We start from the raw sequence: 19812 nt of genomic DNA, 5'->3' as shown, positions 1-19812 counted from the left end.
GATAACTACACAAGTACTAAAGGCAGCCATAAAGTGTCAATAAATTGCATAAGCAAGAGGCTTCAGCTGTCTGCAAGTGACACAAAGATGGATTGTCCTACGTCAGAGAGTTTCTTAGACAAAGCTTTGAACTAGATAGGAAACCAAAATTAGACTGTAATGGAGAGATTCCATTCTCAGTGGACATTCTGGTTGGGATTCTAAATTAATTTACCTTGTCCAGGGTATACAGCCTCATCTGTTACATTCTAGGGCTATAATGCAGTTGTCAAGATGTACTTGTATTCTTATAACTTTGCTTTCTGTATCTTACTGGAACATGCTGCTTATATACAAAGCATAATTCAAGCAGACTCTATACTATTTAGCAAAGAAAGAGCAGAATATTGGCTCAAGAATAAAAAAGAAAACATGGAGGATCATGGCTTTTTCCTCTGACAAATGAAAATATTAGCAATTTTTAATTTAGTTCTCTGCATTAAGTTCACCAGACACTAATGGCCTAATAGGAAGGTGTAAGTAGCTTACTTAGCTTGTCTTTGTCCTATTTAATCAGGGGGAAGTTAAAAAATCTTTTTCCAGCCATAAGATATTTCTATTTCTTCTCATGTTTTAGGAATGCCAACAGAATGTGAAATCCACTATACCTGTTTTGAAATGCCACAGTCAATTAAATGTGACAGGTCCTAGCCGCCTGTATCCCCGGAGCAGCTGCAGTAGCAGTGAACTCTCCCTTTCAAGTGCTTGCAGTGAATATTCCAGTGGTTCCTCCTATACTTGGAATGATGGGAAGACATGCAGCAAAAGGGTAAATCAAATTAACTTGCTTCATTTATTAGCTTACAATGACTTCCAGAAATATATTTTTTTTCATTTTCTTTTTTCTTTTACATTTAAAACACTTGTCAAAAAACTCAGTAGGAGTTCTCTCCCGTCTCCCTTCCTCTCACTCTCTTCTCTTTTGACTCTTTTTAACAATTCCCCTATCACTCCAATTCGCTCACAGTTTCATTATTTATTCTGACATTTATTCTGTTTTTCACAATCCAAATTGTTCTTCTCCTTCTTTATCTTAATCCTTCCATTCACATTGTTCTTCCTAAAGGCTTTAATTCCGCTGTGGCCTTCACACCAGTATGAAGTCCTATATTAAAAAAGAACGTTGCTGTTAATAGCAATGAATGAAAGGTAACATGCTATGTGCTCCTAAATGTCTTTAATAAAATTGTAACATTTTTTATTAACAGCAGTTTTGAGTAATATGTGAGTTATATTTTGTTTTGACAGTCATCCGTGAGCTGGGATAAAAGAATAAGCATTGGTTCTTCACTCCCAAGCAACCTCTCTAGTCCTGCAGAAGATCTACCTCCAACTCGTATCAAGGAAAACCATATCCTAGAAGGGCTGAAGAAATTACAGAAGCAAAAAATATTACTTGAATCACCTTCAGTAATATCAAAATGGGGCTACAAAGATTGCATGAACTCCAATGAAGGAATATATTCCCCTGGAGTTAAATGTGGCAGCCATCATGAGCAGACTCATTGTAAACCAATGGAAATAGGAAGTATTTGCATTGAACATAACAAAACTTTCTCTTATGATTCAGATTCACATGATGATGCAGATGATGATTCTTCGTCTTCATTATTGCTGCAGGAAGTACCAAGCAAAGACTGTAGGATCTATTGTAACAAATTAACTCACAGTGTTTCTGACAGTCTCTTTCACTGGGATCCTAATAAGAAACATTTGCCAGAAAGAAGTTCATATTTCAATTCAAAGGAAAGACCAGAAAAATTGACTAGTTTTGTCAGTGGATTTCACGCAGAAGTAGAATCGTGCACCAGAACAAAGCTGCCTGATTTACAGTTAGATCAAAGCCATGCTAATATAGGCTGGAAGGACCTTAATTTTCAGCTTTCAGATACTGATGACAATGAAGTCTTGGATGAATTGCATATAGAAAGCAGTGATGAGAAAAGTCCATCAGATTTATTAGCAACTCCTTTTACTGAGAAGTACACAAAGAACTCTGACGTGCTTGTAGTCACGGAGAATTCTCAGTTTATATCTAGTGACAAACAGGAAAGACAGACATCTGCTCACTTAGACATTAGGCCAAAGACATGTAATTTTGTTAAACAACAAAAAGTCATAAAAAAGACTTCTTCCGAGGAGTGCATTACAGTAATATTTGATGCTGAGGATGGTGAGCCTATTGAATTCAGCTCACATCAAACTGGAGTTGTCACTGTAACAAGAAATGAGATATCAATCAACCAAACAGAAAGTAGATCCAGTGCAGAATATACTGAACTTATACCTCAGGGAATAGCTAATTTGCAGTCAGGAACGAATGCTAGAGACTACACTGTTTTAGAAGGTTCTGAAGACAAAACTAAGAAAAAGACTCTTGAAGATAATACAGGGAATAAAAATACAGTTGTCACCACGACCTGCAGTGAATCTTCACACTGTGGAAGAGTAATACTGCAAAATGCCCCACAGCAAAAACTAGTGAAGCCAGTGTATGATGTATCATGTAAGGCCAATTCAAGCTCCATCGTTCATGCAGGAATCAGTCAAAAGCCAATCTTGACTAAAATACCCAGCAGAGGTAAATTTTCTCCACAAAGAAAGAAGATGACTGAGAGTGAGGAGGCACCTGTAGCTACATCAGTGACCCCTGCAACCCTTGAAAAATCACCTGCTCTACCACCTGTAAAGCTTTCAAGACTCAAAAAGGCACAAAGTCCACCTCGTGATTTTGACTCAAAAGTCGACTTCCAGGTTCCAAAGCCCCCTGCCCGCCCCCTGCCCAGCTCAAAACATCTGGGCAGAGGCAATGGGACAAAGTATCCAAAGAGTCAGAGTCCAGCATCACCACTGTTGCCTGAGCACCTTATAGAGCCTGCTGACTATGGAGAACCTCCAACCAGAGACTCTAATCGTGATTTAGCAACTGTAGAAGCCCGGTCTCCATCCCCACCCCTTCCTCCAGGCAGGTCAGCGTCCCTATTGATTCGGCCCGATTATGCTCATTCACCACCTGTAGCTGTGAAGTTAGGAGGAGCTGTTCCAGGTGAAACAGCAAAAAATATACTGAAATCATCACCATTAAAAGGAACTGCGAACTCTGGCATCCATAATCAATCTAGTCATGATATGCAAGCAAAAAATGTATCTTCTGGAGCCAAAATTGAGTTATCTTACCTTCAAGAAAATTCTGAAGCAATTATGCAAAATAAATGTATATCTCAGCAACCCCATAGTGCATGCCAAGGACTTTCCAAAGTTTCCATGAAGCAAATCTGCCTGAAAACCACTAATCAGATGGGTCTCCACAGGAACCATGAGATTCTGAGCACAGATTCTCAGACAGGCAGGTCCGTTCCTCTGGGAACAACTTCACAAGAAGCACATTCCAGCAAGAAGGATATTTCCAGTGACAGTGGGGTTGATCAGCCACAAAAGATGCCAAACATTCTCCCTGCAACTCCTCAATGTCGTACAACGAGCACAAGTGAGCCCTTGCTATCTCAGGTAAACAATTCTCCATTGTCAACACTGTTTCATGGTAGTGACACTGCAAATGCCACACAAAACTCTAATGAGAAAGGAGTGAAAACCCGTCTCCCTGTAGGACTGAAATTATTTGTCAAATCTCCTCAACTTCTCCGAAAGAGCTCTACTGTCCCAGGGAAGCAGGAAAAAGATAGTATAAATGCAGCTTCCAAAAGCTATGTGAGTACAAATAAGTACAAGCAAAATGAGTGTGTAGCCAACAGAGGTGCAATGGATGCTGAATTAAAAGACTCTAAGTCTGATACTGAAATAAAAGACAATTTTACTGCGAGACTTAGTATGGATGCAGCATCACCTCATTCACATGAAAATGGCAGCTTGGTGGTAGACAGAGCAGATGAATTAGAAAGCAAATTAGTTAAGAGATCTTTTTCTTCTAGCAACAAGTCACATTTGAAACCAGCTCTGGGCATGAATGGAGCAAAAGCTCGAAGTCAGAGTTTCAGCGTTCATACAGGAGAAAAGCCATCTGCCCTTGTGACAGAAGGGCTTGGAAAAGTACGGACTCAGATTATTACAAACACTTCTGACAGAGGAAATTCTCTAACAAGGCAGAACTCAGCCATGGAAGGACTTCAAATCAAGGGCATTCCTGGGTCAGCAGCAACACAAGAGACTCTTTCAAGTACTTCAAAAAACACAGAAAATTCTTACTCTAGACAAGGTTCTCTTGGAAGTAATTGCAATAACCAGCATGGAAGCCCAAGCAAACTGCCATTCAGATCAACTCCAAAAGTAGACTCGTTTCGAAACACTTTGAAATATGATGGAAACAAATCATTTTCTGTGAAAGATGCACGCAGTCTATCTGTCCAGAGTGAGAAAAGCAGTGAAAATTTAAAACATGAAGCTCTAAATAAAAAAAGTGTTTTGCCAGCAGAATTGGAGTTAGATGCATCAGCTACTGTATCTTCCAAACAGATTTCATCATTTCATAGCTTGGGTGGAATAAAAAGTCCGCATAAACTGGAAGCAATAAAATCACAGAGACAGCAGATGTCTTTAAAGTTAGCAGAAGCCTCTCAGGTTACTGATGTTTTTAGTTCACCTGCTCTACAACCTACAATAGAGGAGAAGGTCATGTTGTGCATCCAAGAAAATGTCCAGAAGGGTCAGGAACAAAACAAATCTCCCACTGTAGAGACTAAACAAAAGACTGGGCCCTCGATAGCTAGTTGGTTTGGCTTTCGAAAGAGTAAGCTGCCAGCACTGAGTAGCAGGAAACCTGACGTTCCTAAAACAAAGGTAGAAAAAAAAGAACCAAGAGTTTCAGGATTTGGAATTAAGCAGTCAAAATTAGAGAGAAGAAAAGAAAAAAAGCAAACTGAACAGCACTGTGAAGTGGAAAATGAATTCAACAAGAAAACAGGCAACAGTGGCTTTTTAGATGATGCTGTGGAGTTTAAAATTTTGAAACCGTCACGAAACACATCTGGCAAGATTGGATGTGACCAAGTCAAGGGTTCCACCACATCTACATACTCACCAAAAGACAGTTTTATGAAAGAGCTTTTAAACAGGTATGGGATGTTTTGTTGTGCACTGTAAATTTTATGGCATCCTCAGATGCCAAGTTGAATGTATGTTGCAATTAAGCTAAGAATACATTGGAACAACCACTTCATAAACTATCAGGACTTTAAGGTAAAAGAGAACTTTGAGATGATAATTACGTTCATGTTACTTTGTTAACCAAACCAATGGTCTTTGATATTATAGAATGGCAAGTTAATAGAAATACAGGTGATTCCAGAAATCAAGAATGGAGGCAGGTGATATGTGAAAATAGAGGATAGTTAGGTACTTATTTTAATGTCTTCCATTTTCATGTATTGAAACCAGCAAACATACATTTGGGAGCTAATCAGAATTAGTTACATTTCTACTTACCATAACCTTTGGTCATAGGAAAACTTAGCAATTGCTATACCATGTTTTCACATTTGCCCCCCAGCAGTCCTAAATATAAAATAAATCATTATATGTGAAAGACTAAATTGATATACTACCTGAAATTGCAAGTGACAGATTTGATCAAGGCTAGTTAGAAACATTTATCACTCAAAGGTCTAGAGACAGAAAGATACAGAGAGGTTACTTTAAACATTAAAGGAATGGAAAAGTGGAATGATTGAAGAAGGGCAATGTAATTTATCAGAGGAATCACTCTCTACCTGCAGAGTTGATAAGAAAGCAGCTCAGCAGACAGAAAGTGGATCAAATAATGTTTCCTACAGGAGTGTGTCGAAGGGCAGCTCCCAGGGCTCCTCTCTTCACAGCAACTCTATCAGCTCTCAAGGAAACCACAAGAAAAACAGCAACACAAAAGCTGATATGGAAATGCAGAATCAGACCCTGGTAAGTGCTTTCGTACATGAAAACATTATTACTTTCTTTTTAACTTCTGGATGTGTTCCTTATTGCCAGTACAGACAAACAGGATAATAACTGTTTATATATGATTTTGTGTAGCTAGAGAATTGTGAATTAATACAAAAGTTGGCAGCTTGACTATAGGCCAGATTACAGAGCTAGTCACGAAGACCCTACTGCTTCTTCTGGCAATTCAGTTTTGGTGGAGATATATGCACAGCAAGGTTATAATCATACTGTGGTACAGTGAAATAGTAGGACCATTTTCTTTTTTTCCATTTTTTTCCCCTTTCTCTGAAAATTGCATGCCTGCCAGTGTTGAACATTACTCTGAATGTTATAGGAAGCATTAAGCCTAACAAGTGCAATGCTCATAGGGAAAAGGCGAAGTACTTGACCACATTTGGGAATATTTGTCACTTAAGAGGGAATCTTTCAAAAGAAAAAGCATACATTTGACCCCTGGCTCTGTACCACAGCATATCTCCCTGTTAATGCTTTGCAGCTAGTTCCACATTTTGGTAAGGTACTAACGACACCTGATTCTTTAATTTGCCCAGCAAGTAGGAATGTTGCAATTTAGAAGAAAAATCATTTTATTTTCTGTTAGCTGCTTAGTGGTTGTTCTTGAAAGGTTATGTGTGTGTCTAACTTTTCGGTACCTTGAAAAGTGTATACCCACAGTCTAGGGTTGTAGCCTAAAGTCAAACTGGGTGCTCTTCCTTGAGAAGCTTTTAGTAATAAACCATGGAATTTAGTGAGCAGTTTCTTGCCTAGCAAGAGCCTTTCCAACGATGCTTTAAAGTTCAAGCACAAGGAGTACAGAGATGCTTTAACTTGATTTTTCTTATCTCATTCCTGGTAGCTGTCTTGACCATATTATTGTGATGATTTTTAGCAATAATCACTATTTTCACAAAATAGTCTGAAAACTTACGCTAAATATGTATCCTGAACATGAAGCTGAGGTTAATATTTTTGTTGTTCCGATAAAACCGAATTGAGGGAGTACATCACATGCAACTATTTCACTTGAGAGAATTTGGAATAAAAATTCGTTGGGTTGTGCTTCAAGGATAAAAGAAATTTAAAAGGGCTTCATAACAGGAAATGGAACAACTCTTTGCAGTTGTTTAGGATGCTTAAGGTTAAAATATCAGCTTCAGGCAAGTGGTTTTTTATTTAATGCAAATGTCTTCCTTAAGAGCGTCCACAAGGTCGTTTTTTAAAACTTAGGGGGAACATGCACAGAATGAATGTTTTGGAAAACTTTTCGTTCCTGACTATTGTGGTATCATCTCTTCTTTGAAAATGTAGATGTCTCCTGCATTATAAAACCACAAATTATAAGCATATCTAAGGCTGTCCTTGTAGTGTCACTGAAAGGAAAGAGAGAGAATGAAAGTGTGGAAATGTGCAATATGCAGGAAATTCAATCCAGCTGATCTAGAACTTTGATAGCAAAGCAGAGCCCCTTATCAGAGCCACTCAGTTTAACTATGCCCCATTTAATATGGTCCTGACAGCTTAGGGTATATCTTCAATGTACAGAAGTATGAAAAACTCTGTACATTGCTTCTACAATTTCGTTCTTATTGTTTTCTAATGCTGCAATAATTTGCTGTGCTTCTTGTCTGTCAATTTGTGAAATCTTTCTAAATGCAAAATAATAGTCCTAAATGGCACATTTTATTTTATTAGGGAACTACGAAGATTATGTACTTAATGTACATAAATAATGAAGAAATTCTAATTATTCTGTTTAGCCTTAAAAGACACATTAGCCACATGGAAAAGGCATTGCCTATGCTATACCATGCACTCTTTTGTTCACTCAGAATGAAAATATTTTTCATATTGTTTTTGGAGATTGAGTTACATTATACACTTTGTCTTTGTGAGTTTCATGTTTTGGTTGTGTGTCATTCAAGTCCTGAAAGAATTATCTCATGCTAACAGCCTGAAAACATCTAGAATAAAGAGAGTAAAAAGATCCTTACTGTTTTTACTGCTAACTTAGGAAAGAGACACACCATAAGACTCCACAGTATGTGAGATTTTGTCTTGCCCTCCAAGCTTGTGCAAGGAAAACAAAAGCAAGTCTGTAAATTTAAGGTTCACGCATCTTATTACAATCATTTTCAGTTATTCTTTGGTGTCTGCTACCTTTGAAGCAGATTGCAGAAGACTGGGAGATAGCTGTGACTGCAAACAGTCGCATGTGGCAGAATGGCCTATTGTGCATTTTGTTGCTTGTAAAAACACAAAATGAATGCTTTTGGAGAAAACAACATGAATCTTTTGAAAAGCCCTAAACTAAAAGGACTTTTTTTCTGCTTTGAACAAAGCAAAGTGCATTCAGTGATTGGGTTCAGTGCAGAAACTGCATATCATGTATATACTTCTTTAAATCCTGGCCATAACATTTTTAACATTAATTTTATAGGAAAACTTTCCTTTAAAGCCCATTTATTTTGACAATTAAATTTCTTCTCTTACGATGCACCAGCTAATGCCTTGGGGCACTATTATGCCATAACATATGCACCAGTTACCTCTGATTTCTGTTCATACAAGGAACGCTATTGCTTGACTGCCACTGAATTTATGGAAAAAGCGATATTCCACCAATGGCAGTCTTGTGCATTCACCTTCAAAGGGATACGCTTCCCGTTAGTGTTCATCAAAAAAGCACTTTGCTCTAAAGGCCAGCCAACAGAAATACATAATCCTTTAGCTCACACCAAGGATATTCCACGTTCTCCGATACTTTTTCATGTCCTTGGCTGAAGCTTAAGGTGAGATACAATCATTTTTGTGCTGCACTGCTTCATTTCATCTTTGTGATTTTATTACAGCCCAGCGTAATATAGAAAAGCCATGAGCTTTGCTTTGTGAAGTGGAAGCGTGGTACCAAAATCAAGACACTAGTTTTGGATAGCAGGGCGTGTCTGTAATTCAGTGTGTTTGGGGAATATCCAGAAATCTATCTAATATTCTGAAATGTCACATCAGTAGCAAGCCACAGACTGCCATACGGTCTGCACATGTGAGAAATTGTTTTATCCATAATTTGATGCCAGATGAGTACATACTCTCCTCTTTGTGTTCCATAGCCTAAAGAGCCTCATTTCAGAAGAAATCAAATATCTGGGATCAAGAGATTATAAATGCACTTTTATAAATAGAGAATTTTGCATGTCTTACTGAGGCTAGGCACAAGGGGTCAATAGGGCTACTTCTGTAAGCCAGACAAGTATGTACAATGATCAGAGATATGTCATGCAAATTGTGATAAATTCTACTGTTTTAGATTACAGTATATATTTAATGTTATAATGAATTTGCTGTAAGTGGAGTAAAACTGCAGATAGCGATTAACAGATAATTTAAGATTTCTGAGATACTGACAGTATTTTTTCTGCAGTGCTGGCTTTCCTCTTCTCCGTAGCCTGCAGGTATCTTCATTGCTGTTTGATTTATAGACCACAGCAGAAAAATATGTCCCTGGATCTGAATTATGGCCACTGATGGCATGTAATAGAAGGGGCTTTCACTCTGTTGTGCGAAGATACCTTATATATGTGCTTTCTAAATAGGAGTGCAGAGGAACTGAACAATCTAGGGGATTTGAGTATCATAGAATATTTTGAATTGGAAGGGACCTTTAAAGGTCATCTAGTGCAACTCCCCTGCAATGAACAAGGCCATCTACAGCTCAGTCAGGTTGCTCAAAGCCTGGTCCAGCCTGACCTTGAATGTCTCCAAGGCCAGAGCTTCCGCCACCTCCCTGGGCAACCTGTGCCAGTGCTTCACCACTTTTATTGTAAAAAACTTCTTTGTCTAATCTACACGTCCCCTTCTTTTAGTTTGAAACCATTTCCCCTTGTCCAGTCACAACAGACCCTGCTAAAGAGTCTGTCCCCTTCTTGTAGCCCCCCTTTAGATATTGAAAGGCCACTGTCAGGTCTCCCCAGAGCCTTCTCTTCTCCAGTCTGAGCAGCCCCTGCTCTCTCAGCCTGTCCCTGTCGGGAAAGTATTCCATCTCTTGGGTGATTTCTGTGTCTCTCTTCTGGATACACTCCAGCAGGTCCATATCTCATGGATTTGCTGTTCCCAGCACTGGGAATGTCTGTTTCTCACATTCCCGGTGCTGGGAACTCCACATCTGGACAAAGTATTCCAGGTGAGGTCTCACCTGTACAAAGTAGAGGGGCAGGATCACTTCCCTCAACCTGATCACATACTTTAAAATTTAAAGAGCTTGACGTGAGAGCTCTTAGTGTGCACCGCATTCTCAAATTCAATTTATTTCTCTATTTAGCAATTAAAATGGTTTTAAACAGATGTGGAAACAGAAATGCCAAAATTGAATGATTGGAAACTGAATTAGAGAGATTCGATATCACATAAGTTTGCCTTTCTGTTTTTTTTTAGCATAGAATCTGAAACATGGTATTTCTGGAGAAAAACAAATACAAGGTTGGCAGTCCTGAGTGTAATTCTTTATTAAGGAAAAAAAAAAAAGCTGGAAAAAAATTTTCTTTTAGAGGAATTTCATTTTCTAAGGGTTCTCTTTTTTTGACTGCTGCATGTTGTGACTTTTAATGGAGTTAAAGCTGTCGTCTTCTGATACTGGCAATAGAACGGGACAGGCCATATACTGAAGTAGATTAGCTACCCTACAAATATACTTTGGTTTATTTCTGAAAATATGTTCTGTAGTTATCATGAAGCAACATAAACAGAGTCACAGATGTTCCTCACTTTTGTACAGGCTAAAGTAGTCACAGAAAACCTGCAAGAAGAAGAGGAGGACACCATGACAAGGACTACATGTCAGAGTCATGTGATAGGTACAAAATTATGTTTTACACTGGATTTTATTGCTGTCTCAGTTCCTGGGGAAAAAAAGTGTAATTCTCATTACTTTATTTGTTTACCCACATAATGTCAGTTTTAGCATTCATTTAGCTCTGATTTTAGTAGTCAGATTTCACCGACTATGTCAAAGATGAGTATGTACATACCATTATCAACTGTGGATCAAAGCAATGCTTAATAGAAAGACTTTAGAATCTGGCTATGAAATACCATTTCAGTCTCCAAAACTAGTGGGTTACATGCAGTGGCCTAATGCAAAGGTTGCCGTGCGTGATGCTTTCAGTGGGAATAATACTGACAGACCGTAACCCTGCAGTCTATCCTTCAATGAGTAGAGTTCAGAGTAAAGTTCCAAATAGCTGAATAATTACTGTGATAAACTATCCCAGTATGAGTAGCAAACCAGGTGTCTGCTCAGCAGACCTTGAAGTTGTTATTGAAAATGAGCTGTCTTTGCTATACACTTTTCAGGAGGGTGGCACCATCAGCCCTTTTTCTTGATTGACACATACTAATTTTTAACCACAGGTGAACTTTCAGTACTTCTTAAAATATCTAATAGGCAGTGGAGGACAAAGCAGATTTTTTTTGAGATCTGTATTGGAGCAGTATGTCATCAATATAAGGAACGGATACTGAATAAAAGAAAAATGTCCCTTAGCAGGTTCCCTTTGCAGGCAGAGACTGTAGCTGTAGTTAAAATTTGATTCAGTGTTTTCAGGACACTGTCAGTGATTGTATTAGCCAGAAGCTCTTTCTTTTCACTAATGCTGTCAACCCAGCAAGTTAGGCTGAACCAGAGGTATCGTGTTGAAACACATTTTTCTTTAGGGTAACATTTGCATGCTTTGTTGACTTGTACAACCTTTTCAATCCTGATATAAACCAAAAGAAATCTGTCTTCTTTGCAGTAGAGATCTCTAAATTCTTTGAAACCTAGCCATAGCTTCACTGTGTTGCAGTAGCTAAATAGCAAGTACTTTGAATAATGCAATATAAGACTGTGAAGGGATTCTGCAACTGGATAGGTGCATGTCCTGAACAGTGAAATGTTTGCTCCTCACTCTGTGAATAAAAGCCTTTCTTTCTGTTACCAGAAATTGCCCAAACAAGAATCAGTCAAGATTGTTCCAAATTATTTTGCCCTCATTCCTGAACCCAAAGTTCTAAAAACTTTTTCTTTGATGTGAAATATTTAGGTTTATCTTTTAAATCCAGTTTTACAGATCAAGAAAACAAAGCTGTCTACAGAGCCTGTCCTGAAAAGACTCCAGTGCTTCCTTGGCATTTGTCTGTGTAGTAGGTTGCTGTCACTGAGACCTATTCACTATATATTTTCATATATTAGTCAGTGGGTCCTCTAGTAGTGTTAATATTTTCCTTATCCCACAGGCACCCAGTCTGGGTCTCTGACAGGACAGACTGGTTGTGGAGTGGGGTGGCTGGCATCCCCAGAAGTCAGACTTCTGTTGTGCCTTGGGTTCATGAGGCACTCAGTTAGATGGGAGAGGTCATCACTGTGGATATAGCCCTCGTGGGTATCAAAGCACCTTCTTAGTGAAAAGACCTTTTCCTTTGCCATTTCTCAGGACTGATGACACAGAGTGACAGATAGGTCTGTGGCCCAGTTCTATACAAGTCCACAGTTTGTGGCGCTGCAGTAGCCAGGCAGTGCTGTCCTCAGGAAACTCATGTAGCTCAAACAAGGACCTTTCCATCATCTGGATTACAAAATCAGCTTCTTTTACCTAGAAAATTCCATCTCTTAAAGGCTTAACACAGGCTGCAACTTACCCTTGTTCTGCCTATTTAAAGCATCTAGATTAATTCAAGGAATTTGCTGTGAGGATCTGGTTGTTAATGTCAAGAAACCTTGATGATGAGAGTCATTATGTGCAATAGGTAGTATTGGCATAGTAAAAATAATAGAAGTCTGAGCAAATTTGTTGGCACAAGCACACTGAGTCCTAACGCAGAATGGCCAAGCCATTACTTCACCAGGACAAGGGCAAGGCAGGGAAATTGAAAGCATGGATCTAACTGCACTTCCCGAATACTCCTAAATCAGTATCTTACTGTGTTTTATGCCCCTCTCATCAGGCTGTGTTTTATCCTATGCTGGAGTTTTGCTGCTGTATATCCACATGGCTCTTTATGTAGAGCAAACTTTCCTAGGTCTGGTTCAGTTTCTTTTACCAAAATCCTTTCTAGACATTCTGGCATTTTTCTGTTACAAAGTTTTACACAGAAAGAACGCTGATTTCTATTTGCAAAAACTATCTCTAAGCAGCTTTGAGAAACTTTCATTTGGAATATTTCCCACATCATCTTGGGTTTCACCATCAGAACCATATACAAGATAGAATTTGTGAAGATTGTAAAAAAATTTTTGGTAAGGAGAATTTCCTGAGATGTGAGAGAGCCAAATTCAACTTTCTGTGTTACAAACCACAGGGGCTGCTCCAAAAGTCATGCCTCCTTTTTATTATGTTTGTTTTTTTCATGAAATAGTTTCACAGCAATTGAGGTTCTTGTGGAACAGGAATATCTTTGAAATCTTGAAAGTTTCAGTGGGTAGTAAATCAGTTCTTTACTGGTCTGTGTTCCTCACCATCATAAACAGTCATTTTAAGAAAACCAAGTTCGTTATGGTTTTGTAGCTGCACTTTTATGACTTTGTTCTGCTGATTTTGTTCTGAAATGTTAACTAAATGGAGCTGAATATACAGATGTAGAAAGGCTATGATTAAGCAGGGAAGATATTCTTTGGTAAAGGAATAATAGAAAATGTAAGTGTTGTTGTAGTTGTCAGTGTAAAATTCCTAAATTGATACCACTTCTGCCCAGCTGGCTGATGAACAAGATGTATATGACTGAGTAGTCTTCTAAGTTGGTATTGTGTAAGACATTGCTTGTTCATCACTTCCTAATAGAGATACTCTGCGTGAATTGCCAGTTGCTAGATTTTTTGTTTATTGTCATTTGGTGATCTAAACAAATTTACATTGCTGACTCTTTGGTTTTGCTGCATTGAAAGAATACAAGAAAGCGTAGTAATATAAAATTTCTCATCTAGAATACCTGTATTTCAGGAAGACATCATCATTTCCACATGAAGTAGTCATTTATAGTGTTGTATTCTGCTTAAGCACATCTGTAAAACATATATAAACTTTTAAAAAGATAACTGTGTTACACCATGGATGTTTTTGTCAGGGAAGATGCCAAATGTGGCACTGGCAGCTCTTCTCACAAACAAGAGATCTCAAAATCCAGGAGTATTGTATCCTCAGAGCTCTTTCTTCATGCCTTTTGCAATAGAGTAGTTTGGTTTTAAAAGAGTGGTGAAGGGGGAAATGTTAAAGTACCTAATAAGAGAAAGGATGTGATAAAAAGGTTGACTTTCCCTTTATGTCATGAGAGACTCCTCAGCTCAGACAGGTGCAGCAGGGTCTCAAGACATTCATATGAATAAAATTCCTTTATTGAATACAATGCTTGAATGTGTCAAGCTCCTGACAGTATTGCTCTAATGTAAACATTAAAAAGCCTTCATTTTACAAAGAAAAAGAATTCTGTTTCCCCCAATGGAATAGAATATTCAGTGTTTACATCCAGTCTTGAATTTTCCCCTTGTCACACTTGCCAGAAATATTACAAGACAGTTAAAAATGACACCTTTACACAGACAGGTTAATAATTGGACATCTTGGGAAGAAAAAGGCATTAGTCAAAGTTTAATGTTTCACTCCTGAAAAAGTGTGATTCTATTCATTATAATGTATTAAGAACTTTACTGGAAAAACAGCTTCTGGGGAAAAAAAAAACCAAAATCACCGCACAAGAAAACAAATTATAATTATTGAAGAATTCATTCTTATGGACAGCTTAAAATGAAAATTCTGTGGTATACAGTCATAGCAAAGATGTTATGTTTAAAATAAAGGCAACATGGAATCACAGAATGGCTTTGGTTGTAAGGGACCCTAAAGCCCACCCAGTCCCAACCCCCTGCCGTGGGCTGGTTGCTACCCACCAGCTCAGGCTGCCCAGGGCCCCAGCCAACCGGGCCTTGAGCACCTCCAGGGATGGGGCGCCCACAGCTTCTCTGGGTAACATGTTCCCATGCCTTACCATACTCACAGTGAAGAGTTTCTTCCTTATGTGTAAACTAAACCTAACCTAGATATTGATGTGTGTAAATATCTTTATTCACCATATAGGATTTGCAGTTGTCATTTTATTCTCAGTAGTCTCCAGATGAATCAAACAAGCATTTCTGGTCTAAAACACTGGAGCTCAGGGATGTGTGAGCATGGGCAGTTCATCTAGAGGAACTGTTTTACTGAACTGGAAACTTCTGGCTTCAAAATGTTATCTTTAATATGCCACTGATTGAACTAAAGGGCCAGTTTCATTCTTTAATGAAAGCCTATTGAGCATTGACATCAGGGAGAGCACTGGAGGTAGGTTTTGTCCTCTAGGTACTTGGAATGACATTACTAGCAAAGATAAATTGAAATGACAATAATTCTGAATAGACCTACAGTTCGCATTAGCATTGTTGGCACTATACTTGATAATGCAAGAATCAGAATTTGTAATCCAAAATGTATCTGGCTGTTGTTGATTCTGCCTGCTCCACTGTAGAAGGTACAAGGTACTACCTACAGAAGTTGTATGGGCAGTTAATTCCCTGGCTGGAGTTAGAATCCACAGTAGAAATATTTGCAGTCCTTGGAAGGAAATTATCTATCTGTGGCATTGACCCATGCTGTTTGTTTCAAGTATTTCAGGTGAAATTCAGAGACAGGTAAAGATTATGAAGATAAGTGTAGGCTGAGTTTTTCAGACTTTGAAGAAAGACTTGAGTCTAATTTCTGTCAAATTTTCATTGGAGGTCCAGGTCACGTGCTTAAAATTTGATTCATCCAGCATTAAATGGGAACCTTGCAGATACTGTCATTTTTATAATTTAGAGAAGAAGCCTGTAGATTCTTTAAAAGGTTTTGGAAGGTCTCAAGCTGGATGGAGGGTTGGCCATCTGTATTACCAAAGCAACATTAAAAGTGCGTTGTAGACTTTGCTGCATTGTGCTAGTACAAAAACGCACACTGAGGTCAGGGAATTCTTTTTTAGTTCTGCTGTAGCCCAGTGCTCAGTCCCATTTAAGTTCTTGATAATCATCTGCCTTATAGGAGACTTTGTCATCTTTCTTTCTGCTTTACAAGAACAACCTTGCAGAAGGGTTTTGCAGTTTAATTTAGAGGCAATCTGGTCAGGGAAAAAAAAAAAAGAGGAAGATCTGTCTTTTAAGCAACCTTTTGAAGATTTTTTTTTCTTCTTTAGAGAGTGGTTAAATTCCATGGATTCCTAATGTTCCAGAGAGGAACATTTGTTGGTTGTTGTTGGTATTTTGCATGTTGCGTTGTATTTTGAAGTCCACTACTTCAAGCTTTCTATGCAGGAAAGAAAAATGATTCAGCTGTATTTTCAATAGAAAACAGGAATGTCCTTGGCAGCAAATTTTATAGAGAAGTTGTGAGCAACTTGATAGCAATTTTGATGATATAATGATAACAAACACAGGACATATGAGGTGTTGTAGATGTGAGTGTGTTCTACTTAAAATGAAATGTCACCATTATAATTATTTGTATTGAGCTATGAAAATACTGAAGATGACAGCCATATCTGTGTATTCTGATGGTGTTTTATCCAGCATCCAGTAGCCATACTGTAAAGCTATCTATACAATAATAATAAAAAAAAACACTTTCTAAGCAGATTTTTCTATAGGGAAAAGAATCTGCATTCATTGTAATACCTGAGGTGAATTCATTCATCTCTGTCTCCTCTCTTCTTTCTGATTTTTCTGTATGATTTTCCAACAAATATATTCATTCACTGCCAAGGCATTTTTTTTCACTTTTTCCCTCATGCCTGTTCCACTGCACTGTTTAAAACAAGCGATCACTCTAAACTTCAGTATAGTGTCCCAGTATTGCTGATTATCCAACTCCCCATGAATCTAAACCATAATATAGAAGCCTGCCTTTTTATTTCCATACTGATACCATTTGTAGTTAACAAATCCTTATTCAGATCATCTGCCTTTTTTCTCTTGGATAGGCCTAGGTTTCTTTCTGAAATCTAGATGTGATGTGCACTGGAACTGGAAGAGTAAGTTTCAAATTTTATTTCTAGATGTGCCATTTCATATACATACTCAAAGTGCTGAATTATATAAATTATTCAGTGGTCTATTCTAAAACTTGATGTGAACAATAACAGTTCATCTGCTTTTTTAGTAAGCTTGCACTAAGCTTCCAGTAGGAGAACTGGTAAGACCAGACAACCCCCTCTGCCAAGCAAAAGACTTGGTTTCATCCACCATTTTGTAGGCTATCAAAACTTCAGTTATTTTTACTGTAGTACTAAGTAAATAATTACTTAATTCATGTTTTCTCATTCTCAGGAAATGGAAATAGATGCGAAGGAAGCAAGCTTGATTAATGTGGAAAATACATTAAGCCTGACATGCATCATCCTAAAACATGTCCATTAAGCCTGACATATTTGAGCAAACTCATTCACATTAAAGAACCCTCAAAACCTGGAGGCAGATTAGGTGAGGTCTGTAATGAATTACTGAGATAAATGTAACGGAATAAGTGACAGAGGAAAGATGGTGAACAAATTGATCTGCATTACAGCCTTTGCATTCAGTAAAGAGAGGTGATCCACATCACTGTGGGGAGGAAAACGGATAATCCAGAAGTTGTTTAAATGTCAGGCAAATCCTTGGATGCCTCTAATGCATTTAATGAAGAAGAATATTCAACTGATAAAATGTCTTTTGACCGCAAAAGAAATCTCTCTTGTCATGAAGTCTCAATGCCGGAGAAAACAACTTACCGCTGTCAGTGTTAATTCCTTTCATCAGGCCATTGTTAGAAGTTGAGAAGAACCATTTAGCAATAATCTTATCACTGATACAGGACTTGATTCATTCATTTACACATGATCAGATAAAGAAAAAATGTTTTATCTTCTCCGTCATCACCCAGTAAAGCTGTTGAATATCTAGAAGTCTTTACAAGTGAGTGTGAGGTTACTGTCTATAAAAGCCCTAAAACAATACCAGCTATCAGTGAATAATTTCCCAGCATCTCTTACTTGGAATCTGCATACTGAAAAATGTTATGATTTGACACAGGTGGTGATAAGGTATTGGATTTTTTATGAATCCCATATGCATGAGCAGTGGTGTAAGTATGTGTGCATTTATTTGTACTTCAATAACAAAGCTATTTTCTAAAGCCCTATGTGCATTTGAAGCCTCAGAGGTAGCTATTAAATCCACAGTGAGCTGAAGTAGCTGAAATAAGACATCATTAAGGGGAAACCTTGTTTAATAGCCACTAAGCATTTCAAGAACTAGAGCAACTGTTTTGTGTGTAGCAACGTACCCCTAGAAGCATGGAGGTTTGAAGGGCCCTAGAGGTCTCTAGTCCAGCCTCTTCATGCTCAGGGATTTATTTGGTTTGGTTCGGAGTATCTTCAGATAAGTTGTTCTAAATCTATCCATGGCCAGCGCACCATTTCTTTGAGAGGTTTTACACAATATTTAGCAGTCCTATGTTCGTATGCTGCAGTATTCTTGTTACTGATAATTTGGAGTGGTCATGCTGTTGAGTGGCCTTCCAAGTCATGTGGAGGAGCATTCTGCAGTGCCTCGTTTACTAGCCTAGGGCTTACTCATCAGAAGCAAGCCATACACTAGTGCATAGAGTTGATTAAATATCCTCACCTTCTGAGTTGCTTCTGGGAATTTATTAGTGTGTGGTCTTTGGGCGAGATTACAGAATGTGAACAGGCTACTCTGCAGACTGAAACAGCATTATGTTGGTCTGGTCCCATAGGAATGGGACAAATGTTGTCTGCTGTACCATGTTCTTCGCTCTTTTGGCATTTGGATTCTGCAGGGATTAATTTTGAAATGATGGTCTGAAGGAGTCTGTGATAATAGAGTGAAACTTTATGTGTATTTTTTTAATTGTTGTTTTTGTAGCTTGAAGATGATGGAGAGCCTTGCCAGTATATGTAAATAATAAGAATCTAACATCCGTTAGTGTCTTCTAATTTTTGTCAGCTTACCTTCTTCACAGCCTGGCAAAGGCAAATTGTTTCTTTGTACTTTAACAGGTAGTACACATAGCACTTGTCTAATTGCCAGTTGTTCTGCAGCACTGCTGCAGCCCACTGTCTAGCTTGTCTTTCTTCTGAGAAGAGTATTAATATTTTGCATCAACACTTTCTTATTATCCACAATGATTTTCTGTTAATTTCATTCTTTTGTCATTACATTTATTCACCCAGAGTTACTATATTTTGTCACTAGAATGAGTAGAAGTGTGGCTCTTTATATATTATATATAGGATGCAATCTAATCATTATTCAAGACACTGAGAATCTGCTGGTCTCATTCAAACTTAAAATATCAATTAAAAAGAATGGTCAGATTCTTCAGCTCTGAAGTTAATGCTGCTATGTTGATTTTCACTGTTCTACAGTCTGGCCCAATCTGTATTTGTTTTTATCACTCAAATCAGGACTGTACCCGATTATGATCCTTAGAACAGAATGCTGCTATGTTGGTATTTGGTACGCTACTTTGAGTCCCTCTGTTTCTATTTTACATACTTTTTGCTTCTGGCTAGGGCTATCTGTAGGCATGTGTGTATGGAGCTTCAGTCATGCATTTCCTATTAACTCTAACTCATATACGCGAAGTACAGCTGAGCAAACTGAAAAGCATTCTGTGTGAGTATGCGTTCAGTTACTTTAAAGGTTTGTTTCGAACGGACTCATACAGACTCTGTGGTCCTTTTCTGAAAACACATTTAGGAGAATTTTTGTGAAAAATGTGTCAGCATGTGTCTTTCTAAATTTGCTCTCTGGGG

At 38.1% G+C, this 19812-nt stretch overlaps 1 protein-coding gene across 6 annotated transcripts in view; it reads left to right on the top strand.

Annotated features, from left to right (window-relative positions):
- NCKAP5 (NCK associated protein 5) overlaps positions 1–19812 on the top strand; it is a 454740-nt gene that overhangs the window by 397352 nt on the left and 37576 nt on the right. For all 6 annotated transcript variants that reach the window (XM_021397921.1, XM_021397919.1, XM_021397920.1 and 3 more), the window contains 4 exons: positions 617–808; positions 1288–5108; positions 5769–5946; positions 10739–10817. In XM_021397921.1, coding sequence (XP_021253596.1) covers positions 617–808; positions 1288–5108; positions 5769–5946; positions 10739–10817 — 4270 coding nt within the window. The remainder of the gene's footprint in view (positions 1–616; positions 809–1287; positions 5109–5768; positions 5947–10738; positions 10818–19812) is intronic.

Source organism: Numida meleagris, chromosome 5, assembly GCF_002078875.1.
Source record: "Numida meleagris isolate 19003 breed g44 Domestic line chromosome 5, NumMel1.0, whole genome shotgun sequence".
NCBI lineage: Eukaryota > Metazoa > Chordata > Aves > Galliformes > Numididae > Numida > Numida meleagris.
Note: the sequence above shows the minus strand (reverse complement) of the source record. Positions and strands in the feature narration are given on the sequence as shown.